This window comes from Esox lucius, chromosome 8 (genome assembly GCF_011004845.1).
Source record: "Esox lucius isolate fEsoLuc1 chromosome 8, fEsoLuc1.pri, whole genome shotgun sequence".
In the NCBI taxonomy this organism is placed as follows: Eukaryota; Metazoa; Chordata; class Actinopteri; order Esociformes; family Esocidae; genus Esox; species Esox lucius.
Genome location: NC_047576.1, coordinates 33,494,332 through 33,521,880, shown reverse-complemented (window position 1 = coordinate 33,521,880; position 27,549 = coordinate 33,494,332). Strand labels below are relative to the sequence as shown.

Genomic DNA, 27,549 nt, shown 5'->3' with positions numbered 1-27,549 from the left:
TGGGCTAAGGCAAGGTGGAAAATTGTCCTGTGGTCTGTAAATATACTAAATTGAAATTATTTTTGTGAATCAAGGACGCCGCATCCTTCAGGCTATATAGGAGAGGGACCATCCAGGTGTGTATCAGTGCACAGTTCAAAAGCCACCATCCATGAAAGTACAGTGATGCATTGGTGCACATGGCATGGGTGACTTGCACATCTGTGAAGGCACAATTAATGCTGACCAATATATACAGGTTTTGCAGAAACACATGCTGCCAGCCAGATCAAGTCTTTTTCAGGGAAGGCCTTGCTTATTTCAGCAAGACAAAGCCAAACCACACTCTGCACATATTACAACAGCATTGCTTTGTAGTAAAAGAGTCCAGGTGCTAAACTGTCCTGACTGCAGTCCCGATCTGTCACCTATTGAAAACATTCAGTGCTTTATGAAATGAAAAATACAACAAAGGAGACTCTGAACTGTTGAGCAGCTGAAGTCCTATATCAAGCAAGAATGGTAAAACATATCACCTTCGAAGCTACAGCATTGGTGTCCTCAGTTCCAAACGCTTACAGAGTATTGTTAAAAGAGGTGATGTAACACAATGGTTAACATGCCCCTGTCCCAACTTTTTTAAAAACATGTTGCTGGCATCAAATAAAAAATGGGCATGTATATTTTCCAAAAAAGTAACATTTCACAGTTTTAACATTTAATATCTTGTATTTGTACTACTTTCAATTAAATATAAAGGATTTGCACATCATTGCATTCCTTTTATATTTGCATTTTACACAGCCTCCCAGTGTTTTTTGGAAACAGGTTTATAGATTTATCTTGTTTGGGGGTAGCTGAATAATGTTAAATGTACAATAAATATTCACTGGAGGAGTCTCCCCATCACCAGTCCACCAGGATTGTCCAAAATATATCTCACCAACATTGAATAGGTTTTTTATTCAGGAGTATATTTTCATTCAAGAAAAAGAGGGGCACCATTTCCGCAATGCCCCGGCAAAATCTATGCCCCTGGAGACCGGCTAGGCCACTCAAGGACCTTGAGATGCTTCTTACGGAGCCACTCCTTAGTTGCCCTGACTGTGTGTTTCGGGTCGTTGTCATGCTGGAAGACCCAGCCACGACATCTTCAATGCTCTTACTGAGGGAAGGAGGTTGTTGGTCAAGATCTCGCGATACATGGCCCCATCCATCCTCCCCTCAATACGGTGCAGTCATCCTGTCCCCTTTGCAGAAAAGAATCCCAAAGAATGATGTTTCCACCTCCATGCTTCACAGTTGGGATGGTGTTCTTGGGGGTGTACTCATCCTTCTTCTTCCTCCAAACACGTAGAGTGGAGTTTAGACCAAAAAGCTCTATTTTTGTCCCATCAGACCACATGACATTCCCCCATTCCTCCTCTGGATCATCCAGATGGTCATTGGCAAACTTCAGGGGGACCTTGCGTGCGCTGCAAGATTTTAATCCATGAAGGCATAGTGTGTTACTAATGGTTTTCTTTGAGACTGTGGTCCCAGCTCTCTTCAGGTCATTGACCAGGTCCTGCTGTGTAGTTCTGGGCTGATCCCTCACCTTCTTCATGATCACTGATGCCACACGAGGTGAGATCTTGCATGGAGCCCCAGACCGAGGGAGATTGACTGTCATCTTGAACTTCTTCCATCCATCCATCTTCTCCCGCTTTATCCGGAGCCGGGTCGCGGGGGCAGCAGTCTAAGCAGGGATGCCCAGACTTCCCTCTCCCCAGACACTTCCTCTAGCTCTTCCGGGGGGACACCGAGGCGTTCCCAGGCCAGCCGGGAGACATAGTCCCTCCAGCGTGTCCTAGGTCTTCCCCGGGGTCTCTTCCCGGTGGGACGGGACCGGAACACCTTCCCAGGAAGGCGTTCCGGAGGCATCCGAAAAAGATGCCCAAGCCACCTCAGCTGACCCCTCTTGATGTGGAGGAGCAGCGGCTCTACTCTGAGCTCCTCCCGGGTGACCGAGCTTCTCACCCTATCTCTAAGGGATCGCCCAGCCACCCTGCGGAGAAAGCTCATTTCGGCCGCCTGTATCCGGGATCTTGTCCTTTCGGTCATGACCCAAAGCTCATGACCATAGGTGAGAGTAGGAACGTAGATTGACTGGTAAATCGAGAGCTTCGCCTTGCGGCTCAGCTCTTTCTTCACCACGACAGACCGATACATCGACTGCATTACTGCAGAAGCTGCACCGATCCGTCTGTCAATCTCCCGTTCCATCCTTCCCTCACTCGTGAACAAGACCCCTAGATACTTAAACTCCTCCACTTGAGGCAGGCACTCTCCACCAACCTGAAGTGGGCAAGCCACCCTTTTCCGACTGAGGACCATGGCCTCAGATTTGGAGGTACTGATTTTCATCCCCACCGCTTCACACTCGGCTGCAAACCGTCCCAGTGCATGCTGAAGGTCCTGGTTAGAAGGGGCCAACACGACAACATCATCTGCAAAGAGCAGAGACGAAATTGTGTGGTCCCCAAACCTGACACCCTCCGGCCCCTGGCTGCGCCTAGAAATTCTGTCCATAAAAATTACGAACAGAACCGGTGACAAAGGGCAGCCCTGCCGGAGTCCAACATGCACTGGGAACAAGTCTGACTTACTGCCGGCAATGCGGACCAAGCTCCTGCTTCGGTTGTACAGGGACCTGACAGCCCTTAGCAAAGGACCCAGGACCCCATATTCCCCAAGCACCCTCCACAAGATGCCGCGAGGGACACAGTCGAATGCTTTCTCCAAATCCACAAAACACATGTGGATTGGTTGGGCAAACTCCCATGAACCCTCCAACACCCCGCAGAGGGTATAGAGCTGGTCCAGTGTTCCACGGCCCGGACGAAAACCACACTGTTCCTCCTGAATCCGAGGTTCTACTATCGGCCGTATTCTCCTCTCCAGAACCCTGGCATAGACTTTCCCGGGGAGGCTGAGAAGTGTGATCCCCCTATAGTTGGAACACACCCTCCGGTCCCCCTTCTTAAAAAGAGGGACCACCACCCCGGTCTGCCATCCCAGAGGCACTGTCCCCGACCGCCACGCGATGTTGCACAGGCGTGTCAACCAAGACAGCCCCACAACATCCAGAGACTTGAGGTACTCAGGGCGGATCTCATCCACCCCCGGTGCCTTGCCACCGAGGAGTTTCTTGACCACCTCAGTGACTTCAGCCCGGGTGATGGACGAGTCCACCTCTGAGCCCTCATCCTCTGCTTCCTCAATGGAAGACGTGTCAGCGGGATTGAGGAGATCCTCGAAGTACTCCTTCCACCGCCCGACGACATCCTCAGTTGAGGTCAACAGCTGCCCACCTCTACTGTAAACAGCGTTGGTAGGGCACTGTTTCCCTCTCCTGAGGCGCCGGATGGTTTGCCAGAATCTCTTCGAGGCCAGCCGATAGTCCTTCTCCATGGCCTCACCGAACTCCTCCCAGGCCCGAGTTTTTGCCTCCACAACCACCCGGGCTGCAGCCCGCTTGGCCTGTCGGTACCCGTCAGCTGCCTCAGGAGTCCCACAAGCCAACCAGGCCTGATAGGACTCCTTCTTCAGCTTGACGGCATCCCTTACTTCCGGTGTCCACCACCGGGTTCGGGGATTGCCGCCTCGACAGGCACCGGAGACCTTACGGCCACAGCTCCGAGCGGCCGCTTCGACAATGGCGGTGGAGAACATGGTCCACTCGGACTCAATATCTCCAACCTCCCTCGGGATCCAGTCGAAACTCTGCCGGAGGTGGGAGTTAAAGATCTCTCTGACAGGAGACTCTGCCAGACGTTCCCAGCAGACCCTTACAGTACGCTTGGGCCTGCCGAGTCTGTCCAGCTTCCTCCCCCGCCATCGGATCCAACTCACCACCAGGTGGTGATCAGTTGACAGCTCCGCCCCTCTCTTCACCCGAGTGTCCAAGACATACGGCCGCAGGTCAGATGAGACGACAACAAAGTCGATCATCGACCTGCGGCCTAGGGTGTCCTGGTGCCACGTGCACTGATGGACACCCTTATGCTTGAACATGGTGTTCGTTATGGACAAACTGTGACTAGCACAGAAGTCCAATAACTGAACACCACTCGGGTTCAGATCAGGGGGGCCGTTCCTCCCAATCACGCCCCTCCAGGTGTCACTGTCGTTGCCCACGTGGGCGTTGAAGTCCCCCAGTAGAACAATAGAGTCCCCAGTCGGAGCACTTTCCAGCACCCCTCCCAGAGACTCCAAGAAGGTCGGGTACTCTGCACTGCCGTTCGGCCCGTAGGCACAAACAACAGTGAGAGACCTATCCCCGACCCGTAGGCGCAGGGAAACGACCCTCTCGTTCACCGGGGTAAACTCCAACACATGGCGGCAGAGCTGGGGAGCTATGAGCAAACCCACACCAGCCCGCCGCCTCTCACCATGGGCAACTCCAGAGTGGTGAAGAGTCCATCCTCTCTCAAGGAGTGTGGTTCCAGAGCCCAAGCCGTGTGTAGAGGTGATCCCGATTACCTCTAATCGGAACCTCTCAACCTCACGCACCAACTCAGGCTCCTTCCCCGCCAGCGAGGTGACATTCCACGTCCCTAGAGCCAGTTTCCGTGTCCAGAGATCGGGTTGTCTAGGCCCCTGCCTTCGACTGCCGCCCGATCCTCTTCGCACCGGCCCCTTATGGTCCCTCCTGTGGGTGGTGAGCCCACGGGAGGGCGGCCCCACGTCGCCCGTTCGGGCTGAGCCCGGCCGGGCCCCATGGGGGAAGGCCCGGCCACCAGGCGCTCGCATACGAGCCCCAACCCCGGGCCTGGCTCCAGGGTGGGGCCCCGGCTGCGCCATACCGGGCGACGTCACGGTACTCAAAATGTTTTTCTTCTTCTTTCTTCTTCCATTTTCTAATAATTGCGCCAACAGTTGTTGCCTTCTCACGAAGCTGTCTATTGTCCTGTAGCCCATCCCAGCCTTGTGCAGGTCTACAATTATATCCCTGATGTCCTTACACAGCTCTCTGGTCTTGGCCATTGTGGAGAGGTTGGAGTCTGTTTGAGTGTGTGGACAGGTGTCTTTTATACAGGTAACAAGTTCAAACAGGTGTAGTTAATAAAGGTAATGAGTGGAGAACAAGAGGGCTTCTTAAAGAAAAACTAACAGGTCTGTGAGAGCCGGAATTCTTACTGGTTGGTAGGTGATCAAATACTTATGTCATGCAATAAAATGCTAATTAATTGTTTAAAAATCATACAATGTGATTTTCTGGATTTTTGCATATTGAGCATATTGATCCTCTCCCTCACCAAACCATTGAATGGATTTAATTCAATGTGGATAATGTCTTCATTCATTAAAACCCTCTGAGGTCTAGGGGTTTAAAATCTGCCTGTCACTATCTTGACATTTTGTCTTCTAAAATGGTCATCCTTTATAGTAGAAGGAAGTGCTTTATAATCTGGGATTCTGCAGACCCTCAGCTACATGAAGGATGTATTGAAAAAAGATTTTTTAGACACTTACATGAATAATAATGTGACATAATCAGAAAAATGTAAAAATGCAAGTGCACATATTTTGATTTTATATTGAAATAAAATAGTAAAATATAATAGGTAGCCTTTTCTACATTACAATTGGATACCCCCAGGGGTTCAGAATAACTACAAGTTGAATGGTTTTGTATTTATAAAATAATAAAATGAACATGGAATTTTTTTTACTCTCATCCACATCCATTTTTGTCTCACAAGTTCTGATAATCATTCAAAATGCCCATATGGGGGTCACTGAACTTATTCTGTCATATTGTACTTCCAAAAGCCGCCTTTAGATGGAAGTCCCATCTTTTTTGAACTCAGAGGAGTTTTTTTTTTTTTTATGGGGTGCCTTGAATTCCTTAGGAATTCCCTACATGTGTTATATCTGGAAGTGGTGGAGATTAGAACAGGGATGTGTCCAGTCTTCCTTTGGATGGTTATATCCACAGGTGACACTCTACACAACACAGCATAGGTGCACATTTGACCACTGGCTACCCTACCGTTATATCAAGTTATCATATAGGCCTAGTAATTCCACTAAAACAATGCAACATAATAATAAAAAATGTCATAGAATTGCATTTTGGCTACACTTACCCTATTTTACAAATGGGTCGATTCCATCCAGATACTTTTCATCGTCTGAATGTTCAGACCCATTTTCACTATCCTCGCTTTCCATAATCATCTATTCCACTTCTTTCGCCGTTTGGGCATTTCTTTTCTCTCAAAACAATTGCTTGAATGCATCTTCAATGTAATTTAAGTGTACAATGACTTTATTGGCAGCATGGTAAGTGCGACACGCGCCACTCCCCCTGGCGCGCTCGCTTGCTCTTTCTCTCTTTTTTGGGGAGGGTGGTGACATGGATAGACTTCCCTTTGGATTGGTTTATGTATTGTAGTCTAATAAACAACACAAAAAGATTGAGGACTATAGGTGATCAATATTTGTGATCGCGATTGTGGCGCTTCTGGTTAAGAAAGTACACAAACGATACGTTGTTATTTGCAGCGGAATATCTATGTTTACATGGAAGAAGAAAGAAGCATCTAATTTTCATTGGCGAACGCCCGCGCGTCAACTGACCTTATACACACATTTAACTTTATCCATATTTGTGGCACAGAAGTATAAAAACTGGTATTTCACATTCAGGCGTACATGCTAAACATACTGCATAAAACAATTAATGTTCACAGTCCAAAATTATGACTTGTTGCAACCAACACTTTGAAAATGTACATCATTACTGACATTTTAATGTTGAAATACATCATTTAGGTGTTACATTTTCATCAAAGCTACAAAGGTACAGTATTCTTGCTTCTGCAAAAAACACCACCAACACAACGATTATATCAATACATTTTTTATCAGAATTTGTAGCGGTCAACTGCAACAGTTTGACATACAAAGTATTCAGATAATATATTAAACTTTTCCTGTACGTGTAGCTTGTAAATACAGTGAAACAAATGTAAAAAGTTATCCATGGATCGCAAATACCACAAGCCTATATTACAGAGAAAACAAATGTAAATAACCAGATGCTTTCTGGAACCCTTTTTGGAAGGAAGTGTCTGATAGAAAGGAATTTTAGATAGCGGCGCATGAGCCCTTTCGACAGGCACTGAACTCTTCGTAACACCGGTAACTGAATGATGGGATTTCTAAAGCGGTATGGGGATTCTGTCGTAATCTTCTGCTATAATATAAACGAAGTGTGGATGAGGTTGAAATAATTGGTGCTTTTGTGAGGGGAAAGGGCTTATTCTAAACTGAATGAAAAAAGTGACACGGCAGTCTCAACCTCAAGATGTACCAAAAGATTTTAGCAAACAAATTTTCTCGTCCTCAGTCTCGTTTTGACCTGCGTATGCTGCTGTGATTCCCTTTGCGTTCAGAACACAAACTTGATCATCAATAAATGAAATCAAAAGAGTAACCTCTAGCGTTATTGAGCTGCCCTTTGTCAAATTTCAATAAATTGCAGACTGTCGGCCATGCTTGATAATCATTCACCATAGCCAGTAGCACGCCAAAACATATTTTTCAGAACACCATTTAAGTAGAGAAGTTGAAAGTCCTAAGCAAAATTAAGTTTTTACTCCATCTTTGCTTCTTTTCTGATATATCCCAACCTAGGTAGGAACTAAAAACATTCAGTAAATGTGTTTTATCCAGTTTGAAGAAATTGGGAAACCATGCTCGCCTTCAACAAACCTGAGAGTGGACGTTTATTTGAAAACCTACATCCAATAAATATGTTGCCGCTGAAAATCAGCATTTCCAGACCTCCAAGGAGGCCAGACGAGTTTGGAGGTGCGGCCTCGTGAGATTATGCGTGAACCGGCAGACATTATTCTTATTTCAGATTCCTGAATGGAAATACAGTACGTTATTATATACATGCATAGAGCAGCACAACATCTTGCATTCCACTGCTGGCTTGTATCTGCAAACTAAACAGGATGGTTCCCTTAATGGGAGACCATATGCTGCTAAACTTTGTATTGGAGAGCCAGTAGAGGGAACTCTTACCTACATTATATTTTGTATTTTTACATAGGATGTTAAATGGGTGTCTATTTTAAAGATTAGTAGACCTTTAAATCTTGGTCGTGGTACACCAAGGATTGACCAATATTTCTCTGGTTTAAATCAAAGTGCTGTTGCTGCTGGCTCAATGCATGTGAATAAATAAAAAGTCACAGAAATTGCAGTAGGCTTAAGGTACATTATCTTCGGTATTGTTAATTGTGATAAAACATCACTCCTCCTGACAGAAACAAGCAAAAACACTTGTTTCTGTGTTTTATATATATAACTGCATTAGCTAAATCCTAAATATTACTAGTAATTTGACATGACATATTTTCAGTCTGACCTGTAGACTACTGCTACATACAGTCCAGACTTCTGTTCCGTGTCCCCCTGAATTTAAACTAAATAATGTCTATTAACTGAGATCAATTTAGTTTATCTTCAAACTTGGGATGACTATTCCACCCAGACTTATTCAATTTAAAATGTTTTACTGGAATCAATTAAACAATAGCTACTGTTGACGTTGAGTAATTTCTTTATGCCTAGTTGGATTGCAGCTTAAGTTACCAGATCAGGTAAAACTATGGGCCAAGATAATTTTGTTTTACAAAACTGATATCAGTGGAGCCACATTTTACAGAGAAGGAAGAATGATGGATTAATTAGGGGAGGGAGATTTGAAACAAGCTTGTAAAGACTTAGTTCCAAGGTTTTCTTATCTTCCTGTTATAAGGTAAGTTACTATAAAACTGCAAAGTGAAGATTCTCCCTTATTTGCACCCAGGGGATTTGCCATAATCTGCAGCTAAATTATGTTCATAAACAGATAATTTACAAAATGTACAAAAATCAACTTACTCGTGTGTGTTCCCAGGAATCGCTTCAGTCATCATTTTCCGTTAACTGCAATACTATTGTGCTGCATATGTGCATGTCAACTTCTAAAGAAAGTTTGTTTTGTTTGAGTGATTTAAAACAGCAATTCATCTTAACATCATCCTACACAGGTCTCTGAATATTATTATAACGGGTGTTCCATTCCCTGATGTGCTGACTCTGCCTCACCCCCACACCAAACAGATGCTTAAGTGATGCCTCTTTTCCCATTAGGCTACATGTGTATTGCATCTTATCAGCTGGAGTCATGCTGCAAAGACGTGAAGAATGAGTGAAAGACAGAAGCTAATGTGTTGAAACATCCTATTGAGTTTCAAAAAGAAGTGTTTCCTTGTAAGCCAAGTTGGGTAGTACTTTCTAATGGTACTTTCCAGGTACAGTATTTGCTTAGAATATGGCCTTCATGGTGAAATATCATTTCTTGATTCTTGTTTCTTTGGTAAATACCAATTTAGTTGAATCCCATAAAATGGCAATTGTTACCATATTGCTTCTTAGTAAGCCTAAAAATACTAGGTTAGAATGTAAACAGTCAATTTAAAATACAAATAGTAAATAAAGGGCAACTGCCGTGTCTGGTCTAGTTTTTCTGTACCTTTTTAAATCTCACTATATAAAACAATGCTTATGGAAAGAGAAAACATGAGGAATGAAATCAAACAGGGAGACGTGCAAATTAGCTGCCAATTCAGTTCATGGTAATGTAATGTACTTGGTCTGTTTTTTCTGTAACCATCCATGTAACTGACTCAAAAGGTTAGTGTAACAGACAAGCTTTCCCACAATTATACAAGCACATACAATCAACAGACAAAAGAACCACTTGCATCATGTGTTAAGAAAGTATGTAAACAAAGTATGGACAGAGTATTATGTCACACTGGATACAAAAGGGGAAAGGTGTGCGAGGGTGCTATTGTAGAGCATGTAAAGGGTGAAGGGGACAAAGGAGAGTGTATAGTGTGGTCCAATAGTATTCAGACAGTGACACATTTTAGTTTTTTTACTCTGTACAGAAGCAGAAATTTCAATTGAAAAAAACAACTTCTAAATTAATATGTACCATGGCTTTCAAAAGTATTCACTCCCCTTGGACTAATTTAATTAGGAGGTTTTGTCACTGATCAGCACAAAAAATCTCCATGTCCATAAAGAAAAAATTTAGCACCAATGTATAATGCATTAGGAATATGGGACGAATAAGTGTTCACCACTTTATTGCACATATACACTAGTAACTGAATATGTCAAAGTACTTTGTACAAAATACAATGTACAAAATGTGCTTACATTTTAAACAGCTCACTTTATATACACTTTAACCTTTGTCATTGTGTCGAAAAAAACAAAAACATGTCACTGTTCAAAAGTTTGGAGCTCAATGCTGTATATGAGTGCGTTAGTATGTTACTCACTCAGACACTGCAGACCATGCTTTTTGTGCAGAGCCTTACTGCACAGTGAGCAGGTGGCAGAGCTAGAGAAGGAGCCTGTCACCAGCTGATGCCCACTGCTACTACAGCCACGCAGTATCTCTTTCTCTTTGGGTTCCCTGTCTTTCTCCTTCCCCTTGTCCCTCTGCTGCTCTTTCTCTCGATTCTTACCCTGCTGGGTAAAAAGAAAAAAAAGAAGATAGAGGATGAAAATGATGTCAGCTTTCATCTTTAATGCTTCTTTTGATGTTGATATATTTTTTATACAACATCGTGTATAATGAAGATGGAGAACAGAAGAACAGGACTGATATAACAATGAGGTATAAGCAAGCATTAATACAGAGGGAATGTTCCCTAGCAACACACATCTGCCGTTTTTTTATGTGCTTATACAACGGATGCAATATTATTATACAACGGATCCAATATTTTATTTGTGAACATGATTTTTTACAAGTATTTTTAGCTAAGTAAGAAGATGGTGAAAGTGTGGTTATCTTCTAATATTAATTTACCCTTCAACACTCCTCTGACTCTTGGCATTATACTATGTCACACAAAACAAGTAGTTAAAACCACAATTTTTTAAGGTCTTGTAATTTCACATTCTGTTCTCACTAGGTGTGAAAATAAGATTGTACACTCTGGTGCAGTGTCCCATCACAATAAATTATAGTGTCAGCCATACTGATAAAATGAGTCAAACAAAATAATTATAACAAAATGCCAGGAAAATTGTAAGCAACTGTGACATATTTTAACCTTACTGCATGTCAGCTGCGTGAATATGAAAGTATGGTTGTATTTCAGTATGTGTTAGAGTTTGACAACAACACCAACATTTTGTGGCAGTGATGGAGATGTGCACATACAGTAGAAGACACAGTATTCGGGATATAACTGAGGTTATCATAATGACAGTAAATGTATTATGATACATCTCAGGTTTTTTGCAATCAATGTCTCTTTCCATTCATCATATTTATGCATCAGGTCCCTGCAGATGATTAAATAATTGGAAAAGTGGAAAGACATGCACTGGTAGTCAAAAGGAGCTCTTAACAGTGATATTGTTTGACAATCAAATGAAAATAATGTCAAGTTGTGTTCATGCAAAGGGACAAAGTAATACACAACAAACGTTACACAGGCCTAACTACTAACTAGGCCTAGGTCAACAGCAATCATATGCTAAACAGGTGCTATTGCCGTAAAATAACTCAGGCAAACATTGTAGGTCCAATGCAAGTAAGAAATGTGACAAGTAAGACATTTCCTCTTGGTTTTCATCCATTCATATGATAAAATGAGGATGTAGAGTAAATTAACAATGGCTTTCACATCACTGACTTAACAGCAATAAAATTGCTTAGAACAGGATATAATTTTAATCAGAGGCTGGCGGTTTGTTTATGATGTTCATCTGGCTTTTTCCAAATCTACTAGTACAAGCCATTTATGTGTTCCACAGGCCTTGATAAATGCAATAAGAGGACCCGGAAAAGACAAAAAGTAATGTTTGAGATAGTAATTAAAAATGGTCTATTTACATGAACAAGAGGATGACATTTCAAATAAATTGATAAGCAGACCAACTTCACTATTCACACTGGAGTTCCACAAGGTTGGAGTTTGAGTCCTTCAATGTTCACTCTGCATATGAATGACATCTGTAACTCTGTGGGAAATTAACTTATATACAGATACCACAGTCCTGTGCGATATAGTCCCATCTCTTGTACAAGCATTTACATATCTGCCATCTGATTTCTATAAAAAAAATTTTTTATGGATCTTAGGCTGGTGCTAAATAAAAGTAAAACTAATGATGGTGCCTTTGGAAAGTATTAACGCCCTTTAACATTATTGTTGTGTTATAGACATCATTGATAGTAGATAAAATACATTATTTTTGCCATCAATCTACACCCAATACCTCATAATGACAAATCTCATTTTTGATTTACATAGCATAGTTCAAATGGCGTAGTGGTTAGCTATTCATTCTTTCAATATAGGTACTGTATATCTATTAGCTAGCCATCAACAGTAATCTGTAATTTAATGTGTTGAATGTAGTGTAGCGATTCTGTTATTGGTTTGGATGTTCACTAATGTAGGGAACTGTGGAGTTTTGACTAATTGCACATGCACACACACCCACTATTTAAATAGCGTAGTGGTTAAAGACGCACATAGTAAACTGGCACATAGTAAACCGTGGATCGAATCCAGCTTGGGCAGCAACATTCATCCCTTCAAATGGCGGGCTAGCAGAACTAGGCTTGACGGGTTCCTTTTCTTGTTTTGCTATCAATCTACAACTCTCTTTCCAAAAAAGTTGGGACGCTGAATAAAATTAGGATAAAAACAGAATGGAGTGATGTGCAAATCATTTATCCTTATATTTTATTGAAAATAATAAGAAGACAACATATCAATTTTTTAAACTGAGAAATGTAATTGGTTTAGGAAAAAAACATGCCCATTTGGATTTTGATACCAGCAACACATTTCAAAAAAGTTGGGACAGGGACATGTTTACAGCTGTGTTGCATCACCTCTGAAATGCACTCCCATTCTTGAATGATATAGGATTGCAGCTGCTCAACAGTTCAGGTCTCCTTTGTCAAATATATCGTTTCATAATGTGCCAAATGTTTTCAATGGGTGACCGGTTCAGGACTACAGGCAGGTCAGTTTAGCACCCAAACTCTTTTACTACAGAGCAATGCTGTTGTAATACATGCAGAACGTGGTTTGGCCTTGTCTTGCTAAAATAAGCAAGGCCTTCCCTAAAAAATACATTGTCTGGATGGCAGCATACGTTGCTCCAAAACATGTATAGAGTGGGGAGAACAAGTATTTGATACACTGCCGGTTTTGCAGGTTTTCCCACTTACAAAGCATGTAGAGGTCTGTAATTTTTATCATAGGTACTCTTCAACTGTGAGTGACGGAATCTAAAACAAAACTCCAGAAAATCACATTGTAGTATTTTATTGAATCACACAAGTATTTGATACATCAGAAAAGCAGAACTCAATATTTGGTACAGAAACCTTTGTATGCAATTACAGAGATCATGCGTTTCCTTTAGTTCTTGACCAGGTTTGCACACACTGCAGCAGGGATTTTGTACCACACCTCCATACAGACCCTCTCCAGACCAGATTCGCCAGCTCCCTCCAAAGATTTTCTATTGGATTCAGGTCTGGAGACTGGCTAGGCCACTCCAGGACCTTGAGATGCTTCTTACGGAGCCACTCCTTAGTTGCCCTGGCTGTGTGTTTCGGGTCGTTGTCATGCTGGAAGACCCAGCCACGACCCATCTTCAATGCTCTTACTGAGGGAAGGAGGTTGTTGGCCAAGATCTCTCGGTACATGGCCCCATCCATCCTCCCCTCAATACAGTGCAGTCGTCCTGTCCCCTTTGCAGAAAAGCATTCCCAAAGAATGATGTTTCCACCTCCATGCTTCACGGTTGGGATGGTGTTCTTGGGGATGTACTCATCCTTCTTCTTCCTCCAAACACGGCGAGTTGAGTTGAGACCAAAAAGCTCATCAGACCACATGACCTTCTCCCATTCCTCCTCTGGATCATCCAGATGGTCATTGGCAAACTTCAGACGGGCCTGGACATGCACTGGCTTGAGCAGGGGGACCTTGCGTGCGCTGCTGGATTTTAATCCATGACGGCATAGTGTGTTACTAATGGTTTTCTTTGAGACTCTGGTCCCAGCTCTCTTCAGGTCATTGACCAGGTCCTGCTGTGTAGTTCTGGGCTGATCCCTCACCTTCCTCATGATCATTGATGCCACAAGAGGTGAGATCTTGCATGGAGCCCCAGACCGAGGGAGATTGACCGTAATCTTGAACTTCTTCCATTTTCTAATAATTGCACCAACAGTTGTTGCCTTCTCACCAAGCCACTTGCCAATTGTCCTGTAGCCCATCCCGGCCTAGGTCTACAATTTAATCCCTGATATTCTTACACAGCTCTCTGGTCTTGGCCATTGTAGAGAAGTTGGAGTCTGTGGACAGATGTCTTTTATACAGGTAACGAGTTCAAAAATGTGCAGTTAATACAGGTAATGAGTGGAGAACACTCATTAGAAAAACTAACAGGTCTGTGAGAGCTGGAATTCTTACTGGTTGGTAGGTGATCAAATACTAATCTCATGCAATAAAATGCAAATTAATTATTTAAAAATCATACAATGTGATTTTCTGGATTTTTGTTTTAGATTCCGTCTGTCACAATTAAAGTGTACCTATGATACAGACCTCTACATGCTTTGTAAGTAGGAAAACCTGGAAAATCGGCTGTGTATCAAATACTTGTTCTCCCCACTTTATATTGTTCAGCATTAATGGTGCCTTCACTGATGTACAAGTCACTCATGCCATGTGCACTAATGCACGCCCATACCATAATGGATTCTGGCTGTTGAACTGTGGGCTGATGAGAAGCCAGATGGTCCCTTTCATCTTTAGTCCGGACGACACAGCGTCCATGATTCCCAAAAATAATTTCAAGTTTTGATTCGTCAGACCACAGGACCGTTTTCCACTTCGCCTCAGTCCATCTCAGTTAGGGGTGTCACAATATACCAGTATTGACGATAACCATGATATTTAAAAAATGTAATATTGATATCATGTTAATAATACACAGGGTTGGGCAGGTTACTTTTCAAATGTAATCCATTACAGTTACCTGTCCACATTTGTAATCAGTAACATACATTTTTGATTACTCAAAATCAGTAATATAATCTGATTACTTTGAATTACTTTTAGATTACTTTCATATTAAGAGGCATTACAAAACAAACAGGAACAGCCTATAACCAGTTGAACACCCTTTGCGGAATCAGTCAGTGTTAGAGATTACAATACATAGCTGGCCAAAAACGGAATTTACTTATGGGTTTTGTACAGCGCCTTTGGAAAGGGTTTCGAAACCATTGCTTTCTACTTCAATATGATTGGGCTACATCTCTGCATTACACGCTCAAGTTCTGTGACATATTCAGTCGTTCCAATTAATCAAATAAACCTCGATCTTCCAGAATCTGGCTGTTTATCTGAACATAGCCCAAAATCGAAGGTCGTGTTAACGTTTGCAATCGTAAATACGTTTGACCCGCGTGAACGTAACATGATTATTAGGGTCACCAGCAATTTACTTTCAAATCGCAAATTATAGAAATAAACTGTGATAATACACCTGCACTTTTAGCTTAAAGTCAATGTCGTCAGCAGCCAATGATAACCAATGGATGCAATATTCTGAGATGCAAAGCAAGCAGGATCACATAGGTTACCTGTATGGATGGAGTTGAGGTGGTTGCGTCAAACATTTCATCCTTCAACAGAGTGTTTCCCAACACACCTTTTCTCCATAAATATCGTGATTAATTCCATATAATGTTTTATCTTGCAGGCAGCCCATGTTACAGCTATCTAACAAATAGTTGCCTGATCTTCAAAAACATTTCCTGTCTGAGTTTTTCAGTGCAACTCCTCTCGGTTGTGTTGTTCGGTGCATTTGACAAATAAACCTTGAAACTTGAACTAGCCTATATAATATATAACACGAGGTAGGCCTATCGCATATCATTTTTCTGAGAAAGATGCGTCGAGTAGATAACTAAATCACCTTTAAATTAGTCGGCTAATATAGATACACACCGTTTTTACCAATTAAACTATCGCTTCATCAGTCACTAAAATGCTTATGCGCGTCCACATTTGCGCGCATGATGATCACACACACAACAACTGAGGCACTCAATTGTTATTTTGGTTCAAATAACTATGTTTTTAAAACATTAAATAAAAAAACAAGCGTGCAGCCTGTCATAGATATTTCGCGATCCTATTCTTTTTCAATTGAAGTAATCCAAAAGTAATGTTACTTGTAACTGATTATTTGTAATCTGGTACTCCCCAACTCTGATAATGCACATATGATATTATCGTATTAACTTGGTAAATCGGAAGTTGTATTTTTCCAAATACTCCTCTCGGTTTTTCGATACTTTATTCATGTCACTTTTAGACAAACGATGTATGTGCTCAAACAAGGATACTGGACCTATGCACTTGCGTTGAAATCCACTCGTTAGCCCCACTAGAACCCCCTGGAGAGATCCGCAAAGACGCGCAGTTTCTGCCTATTCACATGGTTAAAAGGACAATGTATTTTTCAAAAAAATCTTCTTGGTTTTTCAATAGGACAAACGATGCATTTGCTTAAACTACGAGTCTGGACCATAAACTGGACCTAAACACTAGTGTTTGAATTAACGCCTTTTCGTAGCCTATACTCACTATGCAAAAATGTGTGGTATTTTTCCAAAAAACCCTCTCTGTGTAAGGCCTTGTGGATCTTTTGTTTATCAGTTCAAAGTGTAATTGTTCTTTTTGTATGTTTTTATCTTTTCATTTGTACAGTTATGGTTACAAACTCTCTACACCTCCATACACTCATATTTTGAGTGTTGAAGATGAATTTGACTGACAGCATTTTCTTTCTTTAGATTTACTATAGATACCTTGTTACCGTGAATTATTTTTGCCACGATAATCGTGTAGTGAAAATCTGATATTGTGAGAGCCCTAATCTCAGTCCATCCAAAATTATCCCAGAGAAGGTGGTGGCGGTTCTGGATCTTGTTAGTGTATGGTTTCTTCTTTGTATGGTAGAGTTTTAACTTTCATTTGTGGATGCAGCGATGTACAGTGTACACAAACAATGATCTGCAGAAGTGATCCTGAGCCCATGCAGTGACCTCCACTACAGAATTGTGTCTGTGGGCCCAAAGACCACAGCCATCCAATATTGGTTTTTGGCCTTGTCCCTTGTATACAGAGATTTCTCCAGATTCTCTGAATCTTTTAATTATAATAGTTTTTTAGCATTACACAACTTTTCCAGTCTTTGGTTGCCACTGTCCCAACTTTTTGCTGGCATCAACTTCAAAGTGGGCATATGTTTTTCAAGAAACAATAAAATGTCTCAGTTTCAAAATGTGATATGTTGTCTTTGTACAATTTCCATTGAATATAGGGTTTAAATAATTTGCACATCATTGCATTCTGTTTTTATTTATTTTTTATGCAGCGGTGTTGCATATGCAACACCCCTAATGACAAAGCAAAACCAGTTCTTTTTTCAAACAATTAGTGCCAATTAATGAAATCACTCAAAACTGAAATACTGAAAATGTCTCTGCATACAGGGATCATGCTAGATAACCTGTAAGTAGGCCCCTTATCCTTTAAGTGTTTGTACACTTAACATCTGGTTTCGATATCAAATTTCTTGGTTTTGCTCACCTTGTCTTGTTTGAAGGAGCCAGTCATTCTGTTCTTCAGTGAGCTCAGTGTCCGCTTCACCTTTGTTCCCTTCACTTTTTCTGACCTGTCCTCATCCTCTTCATTTCTGTTGAGCAGAAGAGAATATATTGTATTATATCAAATTTTAGTTAATATCGGACATCAGCTGTGGCCCAAATTATGAGTGAAATTATAATGAATTCATAAAAGTCTTCATATAGTGTAAAATGAAATGGAGTCTGTGACTTACTCATTAGAGAGGAATTCGTACCAAGTGACACTACTTCCTGACTCCTTCTCCTCAGGCCTGGTGGTTCTCTGCTTGGCTCTGTGAGAACAAACCATTGTTTGGATGATTATTCTGATTCAATATCACAGTGCTTTATTATTGAGCAAAACACTGAGCATAAAATGTATTTGCAGGATGGGGTCATGCTTTATTGAAGCAGTTGACTGTAATTCTCAAGTAAGTTCAGAAGCAAGAGTAACAGCTTTAATCAAGTGCTCATGTAGTTCAAGTTTAAACTAAAAATATGTGCAGTCGTTATTATCAATAACCGTGTCACAGTGCAAAGGCAGCTATCCACCCAGTGCAAGATTGCATCAAGCTCATGCTAATTCCATAACATTTATTCAGCCTTCAAACATGATTACCCAAGCTCCTACCTAGCCTTGCTCTATGAATCTAAAACAGGGGTGTCCAAAAAGTTCCACGGAGGGCAGAGTGTCTGCAGGTTTTTGTTTTTTCCTATAAATTGGTTCCCCGTTCACACCTAAACAACCAGGTGAGGGTAGAAACTAACCAATTAGTAACCTAATTAGTCAATCAAGTACAAGGTGAGAGCGCAAACCTGAAGACACTCGGCCCTCTATGGAAGCGTTTGGACACCCCTGACCTAAAGGGTTTTGAGGGATGCAGGTTTATTGGGGCCAACCAGGCCTCCCTGACCTCTCTACTCACCCATGGTACTGCTTTAGCTCTTGCAGAACTTTCTGTACCATCAGCCTAAGACAAACAAGACACTGAGACTGAGAATGGGTCTGGTTCTATCAACATCAGACCATTGGGGGCCAGGTGTCAGGTTGCAAGGGATGTGATTTAGCGAACACACACAAACATCTGCAGGCCTGACTTCTCGAAAGCACACAAGCAGACACACACACACACACATACATACAATCCCACACATGAGAAAATAATCCATCTAAGGAGCTGGGAGAGGACTGGAAGAGGAACAGTCTGAAGACATATGACATGGAGCAGAGATGTCAAAATGGGAACAGGGAAATGCTTGTACATTGTGTATGCGGTACTAAAGAAGGAGAGGAATGCAGTACAAACATTGATTTGTTCACATGGATAACAGGATTTGTTCACATGTTAATCCAATGTTTTGTGCTAATCACTTCACCTAGAAGTGAGTACTGTACACTGTATCAGTATTACAGAGAAAACATAAAGAATATAGATAAAGTAGTTATTTGATCAAGGTCACCATCAGCCATGGATACACAATGGTGACAGCAAGTTTTTTTTTGGTATGTCACATAAACAAAGGCATTACAAAGAAAAAGCTTCACAAAAAATACAAATGTGTAGATTTCACCTACATGAAACACCTCTAGCTTAAGTGCCAAACATTTACACAAACAGAAAATAGATTCAACTCTTTCCAAGAGACACTGTAAACATACAGTGGACTGTGTTAAGTAACTTACATATGAGTCTGTCCTTCTGCAGTGTGCAAATTGGGTTCCTCTAGGTCCAGCTCCTCTGAAATACAACAGCAGCACAAGAACATTTTCAAAATGTGCTAGGCAATGAGTGAGGAGTAATTGATACAGTTTTTCTCAATCGTTTTGACTCATTTCTCAAATGAGAAATATTTTTTTCAGAACAATAAGTTCAAATCTCTGAACAATTAGTTCTTGCTCACACCAGTTTACAATATCTCTTTCATTCAAACAAATTGTACTCTTTCTGCACATGTTTTGGGACAATTTGCCTAATACTTACATACACACAGCTTTCTGATCAACACTGATGAGTTGATTCTCATTGAAATTGTCATACTCTTCACAACTTCTAAACATTCTTTCATCGTGTGAACCATCACATGCAAAATGGTCCATTCAATTATCAAAATTTTAGGATGAGATGAGGTCCTGGTCCGCACCTGCAGAGTACCTGGTTTGGGGGGCCCCCGTTGCTGTCCCTGTCCTTGTCCACCAGGTCATATTCCTGACCTAGTCTAAAATCAAATAGACTCTGGATTTATAAATTATTCCAATATCTCAGCCGTGACAGCCAGAAGAGGACTGTTCCCCCCTCTGAACCTGGGTCCTCTCTAGGTTTCTTCCTAAAATTCGGCCTTCTTAGGGAGTTTTTCCTAGTCATTGAAATCCAACACTAGTGTTGTTTGCTCCTTGGGGTTTAAGGCCGGGTGTCTCTGTAAAGCATTTTTTGACAACTGCTGTTGTAAAAAGGGCTTTATAAATACATTTGATTGATTGATTGAAAACCCCTTGGGCAGTAAAATAGTAGGGGTTTTCACGATTGTCTTGTTTTTTCACTTGACAAATAAGTCAGCTATCATCACCTATATTGATAGTTATTGTATCAATGTCATTCACGAATGAAAGAAAAACTAACGGTTTTGCGCCATGAAATAGCTTGGGCTGTGTTAAGTTCAAGAAGTAAGTTTTATACTAGTAAGCCTATTACTGGCTTATAAGCTGTAAGACGGCCTGTGGCAAAATGCTAATTGTGGTGGAGGTAAACTTAATACGAAACAAAATATGAAAACTTGGCATGATGTTAACGAGTGACAACATGAAATAATGTCGAGCAGGCCACAGTCCGGCCTGACTACAGAGGTGCCTCTTGGCATCTCAATGTGCACTACTGTTACATTTTCCCCAATCAGAGGCAGTTGCTCCCTTTTGCTTCTTTAATTGGGGATCCTATTTAAGTTGACCTGTTTTTCCCTTAGTGGTCGGTCATTAGTTGGAGATAGCTTTGTGTTTGCTGCCCTTCAGTTCATGGTCATACTCGCCTTTTTTTATATTTGTTTAGTGTTATATTTGTTTAATAAAAGGATGATCTACAGCTCTGCGCCTCCTGTCCTGCCTACACTGAACTGTGACAATGCAAATAAGCTGTCCTGAAAAGATTAACACGGTTATCAAACCGCTAAGCCTAAATGAAACTCAGACCTTATCTGAAGTGAATAAAAAATCCCTTATGGGATAAATTAATTGTGAAATGTGAAAAAAATACACTTTCAGGTTTTGCCAGGTCAACAATTACCTGCTATGGTACAATTCTGAGAGCAGAATGTTGTTCTGGAGGCCCAGCTCCATGTAGACACACACACACACACACGTACACTGACCTCTTGCTGCCCTTTTAGATGTCTCCACCACACGAGACACATGTGCAACATCAACACTTTCATCCGTTGCCAAGATCTCGGATCTGGAATATGTTCTCATAGACTGACCACACACCTCCTACAATTATTTCAGAAACATTGTTTTTCATTAAAATATTTTACAACTCTTTTACCAAATAAAATATAAAAACAGTTGATTGAACATATTCTTATTTATAATTTTATATTTTATAGTTTTAGAAGAGAGAAGGATGTATAATATGAAAAATAAAGTACATGCAGTCACTACTCATGATCTTAGCGCATAACTTGACTTATGGCTGGTTACCCATCTTCATGTTTATACCCTCTGAACTGAGTGTAGCATTCAAATAACCCAGTTATGACATATTTTACACCATCACCATTTCTGTCTCCTTCGCTTTACAACTGGAGAAGTTATGTGACTCCTCCAATTCCTGTTCAGGGCATTCGGGGTAGTAGAAGGTCTGTTGATGGGAAGGATGGATGCAAGATTCTTCCCTCTCTCCATCACTGTCTATGGCTGCGTTGTCCAGACTCAACCTATAGAGAAAAGAGGGTATTAACATGAAATGCCATCTGGCAGATGTGCCATATATTTTTGGATTGGGGAGCCCAGTTGGACTGCAATCACTATGCTCTACCAAATGAGCAACAAAGCACCATATATAGATGTTCTTGCTTAATTAAATATTAATTACATATTAATGTTAATGTTTAGCTTCATTTAGTCAGCTCCAAAAAAAAATTACTATTGAAAAAAAATACTTTACTCTTCAAAAATGTAAATTCTTGGTAATGATGAGCAAAACAATACTAAGCTTTATTCTAGGATTTAAAAACATACAGGTTCAAAATGATGTTTTAAAATGAGTTGCAGCTTAAAGAAACTGGATTATAGGAATCCTTAATGTCACTGCATACTGTTTTAGTGGGGTATAAGAATGTGTTAAAACTTAGGTACCACACATATATATAATTTAGTAAATGATAACCATGGAAAAAGGCAGAGAACTTACAAACAGATAGACATATGGTTGTTGACCTTCATCAATCAGGCAATGGGTACAAATATATCACAATTATTTAGGCAACAAATAAGAATTCTAAAATCACTTTAATGGGCCTAGTATTGGATACGTCTACCTTGTCCCATACACACTGTTAGGAAGATTGTTCAAGAAGTAATAAAAAAACAAAATGGCCACAGTTGGGTTGGAGAATTACTGAACTAGGTTGCATATTTGGGTTACAATGTATCCAAAGACTGTGTTCCAGGGTTGGAAGTGTTGCCAGAAAAAAGGCTTTTATTGACCGCAATCAAACAAATGTAAACGTCTGGGAATTTGGCACTTAATTTAGAACTCTGAAGCTCAACAAGCTCCAAAACAACCACTCAGAGTTCAAGAGCCGAAGGGAAATGTCATCATTAACTTCACCAAGTACCAGGACATATTTGCCCTGCGGCTTCTGCCAGGAGGCTGAAACCTGGCCGCAAATGGATATTTCAGCACGACAATAACTGTTCATTGACCACAAAAACTATATTTCCCAAAGGCCATCAGTCTCTGGACTTGTGGTTTAAACTGAAAACGGTAGTCATTAATGTAAATTAATGCTGTTTTTTTTCATATTTGCTAAAGGGGAAATCAATAATTAGAGCACTCCCTGACTCTGACTTGGTATAAAGCTGAGGGATGGAGCTGGATAAATGTGAAAAATCTCAGACAAAGCAATGGCCAAAAATTATGAATTATCTTGAAAATGTATTGAAAAACTGTCAAAAAATAAATTATTTGCATGTACTATATTTACAGTTGAAGTAAGCTCATGAATCATTTAAAGACATATCATTAATGTATACACTGATGAGCCAAAACATTATGACCAATCACAGGTGAAGTGAATAACGTTGATCATCTCCTAACAAGTGCACATGTCAAGGTCTGGGTAGATCAGTGGTTCTCAAACCTTTCGCCCTTTTACACCATGTACCACCTTAGAAAATATTTACTGATTATAAATTCACGAAAGGGAATTTATATACAGCTCTGAAAAAAATGAATAGACCAAAAAAGTTGAAAAGGAAAGTTTTGAGGAACAGAAGCTTTCAATTTGCAGTGGTCTCTTAATTTTCCTCACTCAAAACCTTCCTTTTTGACCTTTTTGGAAAGGAAAGTAAAAGGTGCAGTGGTCTCTTAATTTATACCATCATTCATATATACCATTGTACACCTACCATTGTTTGAGATAAGATGGTAAGTGAGCAATCAGTTACTTGTAGTCAATGTGTTGTATGCAGGAGAAATGGGCCTAAGTGACTTTGACAATGGCAAAATGATTATGGCCAGATGACTGGGTCAGAGCATCTTTGAAATGACAAGGCTTGTTGGGTTGATCCTGGTCAGTAATGGTGAGTACCTACCGACAGTGGTCCGAGGAGGGACAAACCACAAAATGGTGACAGAGTGCTGGGCACCCAAGTCTCATCGATGCGCGAGGGCAATCAAGGCTATCCTGTCTGGTCCGAACCAGCAGGTCTACTGTGGCACAAGTCACAGAAAATGTGTATGATGGTTACAGTAGGAATGTGTCACAACACACACTGGCCCTCATTTATCATTCTTGCGTAGAAACGGGCGTATATGTTGGCGTAAGATTTTGCTTACACTCCTCTCACCGCCTGATTTATGAAGCTGTGCGTACCTTTAAAATCCAGGTATACGCAATACCTGCCCTTGATAAATGCCGCGGCTGAAAACGATCGTCATTAGAATAACACGCCCCTATATATTCATGTCTCCGCTTCCCACACGCCCTCATTTTACGCCATGGACACACGGAAGACGGCAAAAAAGAGAAACTTCTCTGACGTGGAGATTGAGACGATCACCAGGGAGGTAGAAAGAAATAAAATGGTTTTATTTGGCAGTTTAAAAAGCGGAATAAAAGATGATGATGTGATGTGGAGTACCATTCATTCACATTAATAATTGCATGACAATTTGTAATATTCGTCTTATTATTTTATGATATTTATTATTAATGACGTTTATTGTTATTTAGAAGAAGAATGTCGTTATTATTATTATTTCTATTATTATTATTTAAAAGAAGAAGAATGTCATTTTTATTATTTTGTCAGTCTGAATTATATTTTGGTCATTAAAAGCCTTTTATTACTGAACCCAGTCCGTGCGCAACTGCTGGGCCTAACCCTGAAACGTCATGTAAAGCGCACAGGCTCGCATCTGAAGGAATACATATAAATCAAATGCTTTGGTAAAGTCACACAAATTAAACATTGAAGTCCATGTTGCACAAAAATAAACACTGAAGTTTGTAATTATTATGTTGTTGTTTTTTTTTTACAGTGGGTCATAATATATCATATCTTTTAGTTTGTCAGTGCGTTAGGACTCAAAACGTGCGTACACCACCTCCTGAGCTGGCGTAGGATTTGAAAGTGCCGTACGCCAACGTCCATATTGATAAATCTCAAAGTCACCGTGGTTTTGGGTGTACGCCAGGTGTACGCTGGAAATTTGGTGTACGCACTTTTGATAAATGAGGGCCAATGTATCGCACCCTGGTGTCCATGGGGTTGTATTGTCTCAGCCCCTGTCAGAGTGCCCACGTTGACCCCTGTCCACCGTCGAAAGCGCCTACAATGGGGCATGTGAGAATTGGGACTGTGGTTTGAATTGAAAAGTGTAGTTCTTAAATATATAAAAAGGATATCTGCAGCTTGGAGCAGTGGAAAAATTATGAGTCTTCTGTCACATCATGTGGACGGCCACATACATGTGTCCCATTTACCTGGGGAAGTGATGGCACCAGGATGCAGTGTTGGGAGACAACAAGCCGGTGGAGGGAGTGTGATGCTGGCCTCCAAATTTCCCAGACCTCAATCTGTTTGAGCGTCTGTGGGTTGTCATGGACCAACAAGTCTGATCCACGACAGCTCCACCTTGCAACTTACAAGATTTGAAGGATCTACTGCTAATGTCTTGGAGCCAGAGACCACTGCACACCTTCAAGGGTCTTGTAGAGAGGCTTGCCTCGGTACTGTTTTGACAGCACACTGAGGATCAACAACATATTTGGCAGGTAGTCATTATGTTTAGGCTCTTCAGTGTATACAGTAAGTCCAAAAATGTATGATGCAATAGCTGGTTGCCTCTTTGACAAGTATCTGCAGCATCTAGTAGATGCTTATCCAAAGTGACCCCACAGCCATGAGTTTACGCATTTTCGTACTTTTTTCATATTGGCCCAAACTGAAACCACAAATGGCGGTGATGAAATGCCATGCTCTTACAAATGAGCCACATGGTAACCCATTGGTGTTATTTATCTTCTTTGAAGGTGTTACTTTCCTTCCCCTGACCGTACATCATTTTGCAACTTTACATAATATATCATGAGGTGTCCCTGTCCAGATCTAATTTTGTATATGCACTATTTGTTTCTGTTCAGTCTCATAGATTCCTAAAATTAACAGCAAGTGAAAATTACATTTAGAGAAGTGTAAATGACTTATCAGAATGTGAAAATAATATCCATCAGTGCAGATGACTCAGTACACAATGAAATGGCAGTTTGAAAAACAGTGGGAAAATTAAAAGCAAAGTCTATGATTCACACAACTCAACTGAAAATGCAAATAGACTCTACACATTTTGTAGTAGTAATGCATTGGATTATTATCTTTTTTGTGATCGGTATGTATAATTTCAAACAATTTGAAAAAGAAAAGGCGAAGTATGTTTAATATTTCATTTTCATGTCCTGTACTACACATACAGTACATATTGAAAAAGTTTATGTAAATAAAACAATACAATTATGTATTGTATTTGCCATTTCATTTACTTAAAGTAAATATTTTGGTCACAATACTGTGAAAAATCCCTGAGAAAATTCAGTGTATGAAAATAATAAGTCCCTGTGTACAGGTACAATTATTGCAATTATTACTTCTTTGCAAATGTGATTACAGTTACACATTTGTAGTGCTTACATTCACAGCTCATCATTTACATATTGTAGAGTGTGTTTGAAAATGCTGATATTCTTTTCCTGTTCAAAAATCCTCGTTAACATGCTGGCAAATTGGGTTTACAACTACAAGTATTTTCTTCATATGTAAAACTTTAGGTTAGGGATTTACCTAAATACAAAATAAATTGCATTTGCGTTTTGATGGTATTAAACTTCATATAGCATGGAAATAGGAATGTCAACTTAGTGTTCATTTTCATCTTGACACATGCAATCACAACTTAACTAATAAATGAAATGGCAAACCTGAGAAATTATTTTCATGAATTTCATGGATTTACATTAGCCTTTTCAAGGTGTTATTGCTGTACTGGAGAGACCATGGAAATTAAATATTAAATACATTTTGCCATTTATTTTTCATGTGGGTCTGAATTCCACATTCACATTGCATATTTTCATAAAAGAAAAGATGCAATGTGTTTCTTGGAATTGGGTATTGTTACCAAAATGTATAGCCATTTAAAAAAAAAAGGAAGTGCAAAGTCTGTTTGCATTTTCACTTCAGTTGGGTCAGTCATAAAATTCCACAGAAAGATGTGAAAGACAAAATGTTTGCTGTTGTGACTGGTCACATTGGCCTTGTGTGAAAGTAGCCGACCAAAATAAGTCAGCCAAAGAGAACTTTCAGAAATCCAAATCCAGAGATCAGCTAAACAGTAATATACAAACTGTTCCTCGAGCTGTTACAGTACAATTTGTACAGACTGACCAAAAAGACAGTAGAATGTGGAGCAGGGCCTTACCTCCTCCCCAAATCGATTGGAGACAAAGGCATCCCCAGGCTATGTCTGCGTGATGTGGACATGGACCTGACCAGGATGGGGAAACTCTCTTGGTCAGAATTTACTTCCTGAGCCTCGCCTGGTCCCTTTGGTCCCTTTGGTCCATTCAGATACATTGCATTGCTCACCATTACTACAGTGTCGCCAGACTCACTGTTGTGGTTGTCCATGGCACTGCTAGACTGCAACAGGTAAGGGTCAAACTGGGATATCACAAAAGTGGGTTGGGATATGGATCTGTTGTCAGTTTCTTGGTAGGAATCGGGAGAGGAATGGATTTCTGGATGGGAGCTGTTTTGGGGACTGTATCTGTCCCTTCTAGAAGTGCATCTGACTTGAGGGCTGACCTCAGCGGTAGCAGATACAGATCCCCCCTGAAGGTCTTTGTAATATTCTGAGTCTATGAGAGAGGAGCTTAAACCCAGCAGATCCTCCACACTGCTGTCTACATCCACACACAGGCCTGTGTAGTCATAGTCACTGTCATCATCCTGGAGGGAGAGATGAATTTGTGTCAAAAGTTACATTGTTTAGGAA

The 27,549-nt window shown here is 40.8% G+C and overlaps 1 protein-coding gene across 5 annotated transcripts in view; it reads right to left on the bottom strand.

Annotated features, from left to right (window-relative positions):
- The window catches only part of arhgef18b (rho/rac guanine nucleotide exchange factor (GEF) 18b), an 87,983-nt gene extending 60,871 nt beyond the window's left edge, over positions 1-27,112 (bottom strand). For 3 of the 5 annotated variants that reach the window (XM_034293743.1, XM_034293746.1, XM_034293745.1), the window contains exons 1-8: positions 26,974-27,112; positions 21,547-21,706; positions 21,143-21,260; positions 19,467-19,521; positions 18,709-18,753; positions 17,998-18,075; positions 17,748-17,853; positions 10,380-10,572 (exon numbers count right to left, since the gene is read on the bottom strand). In XM_034293743.1, the coding sequence (XP_034149634.1) occupies positions 10,380-10,572; positions 17,748-17,853; positions 17,998-18,075; positions 18,709-18,753; positions 19,467-19,521; positions 21,143-21,260; positions 21,547-21,706; positions 26,974-27,035 (817 nt within the window). In that variant the 5' untranslated portion in view covers positions 27,036-27,112. The remainder of the gene's footprint in view (positions 1-10,379; positions 10,573-17,747; positions 17,854-17,997; positions 18,076-18,708; positions 18,754-19,466; positions 19,522-21,142; positions 21,261-21,546; positions 21,707-26,973) is intronic. The other 2 variants (XM_034293744.1, XM_034293747.1) reach the window with 2 other exon arrangements.
- Positions 27,113-27,549: the final 437 nt, after the last annotated feature.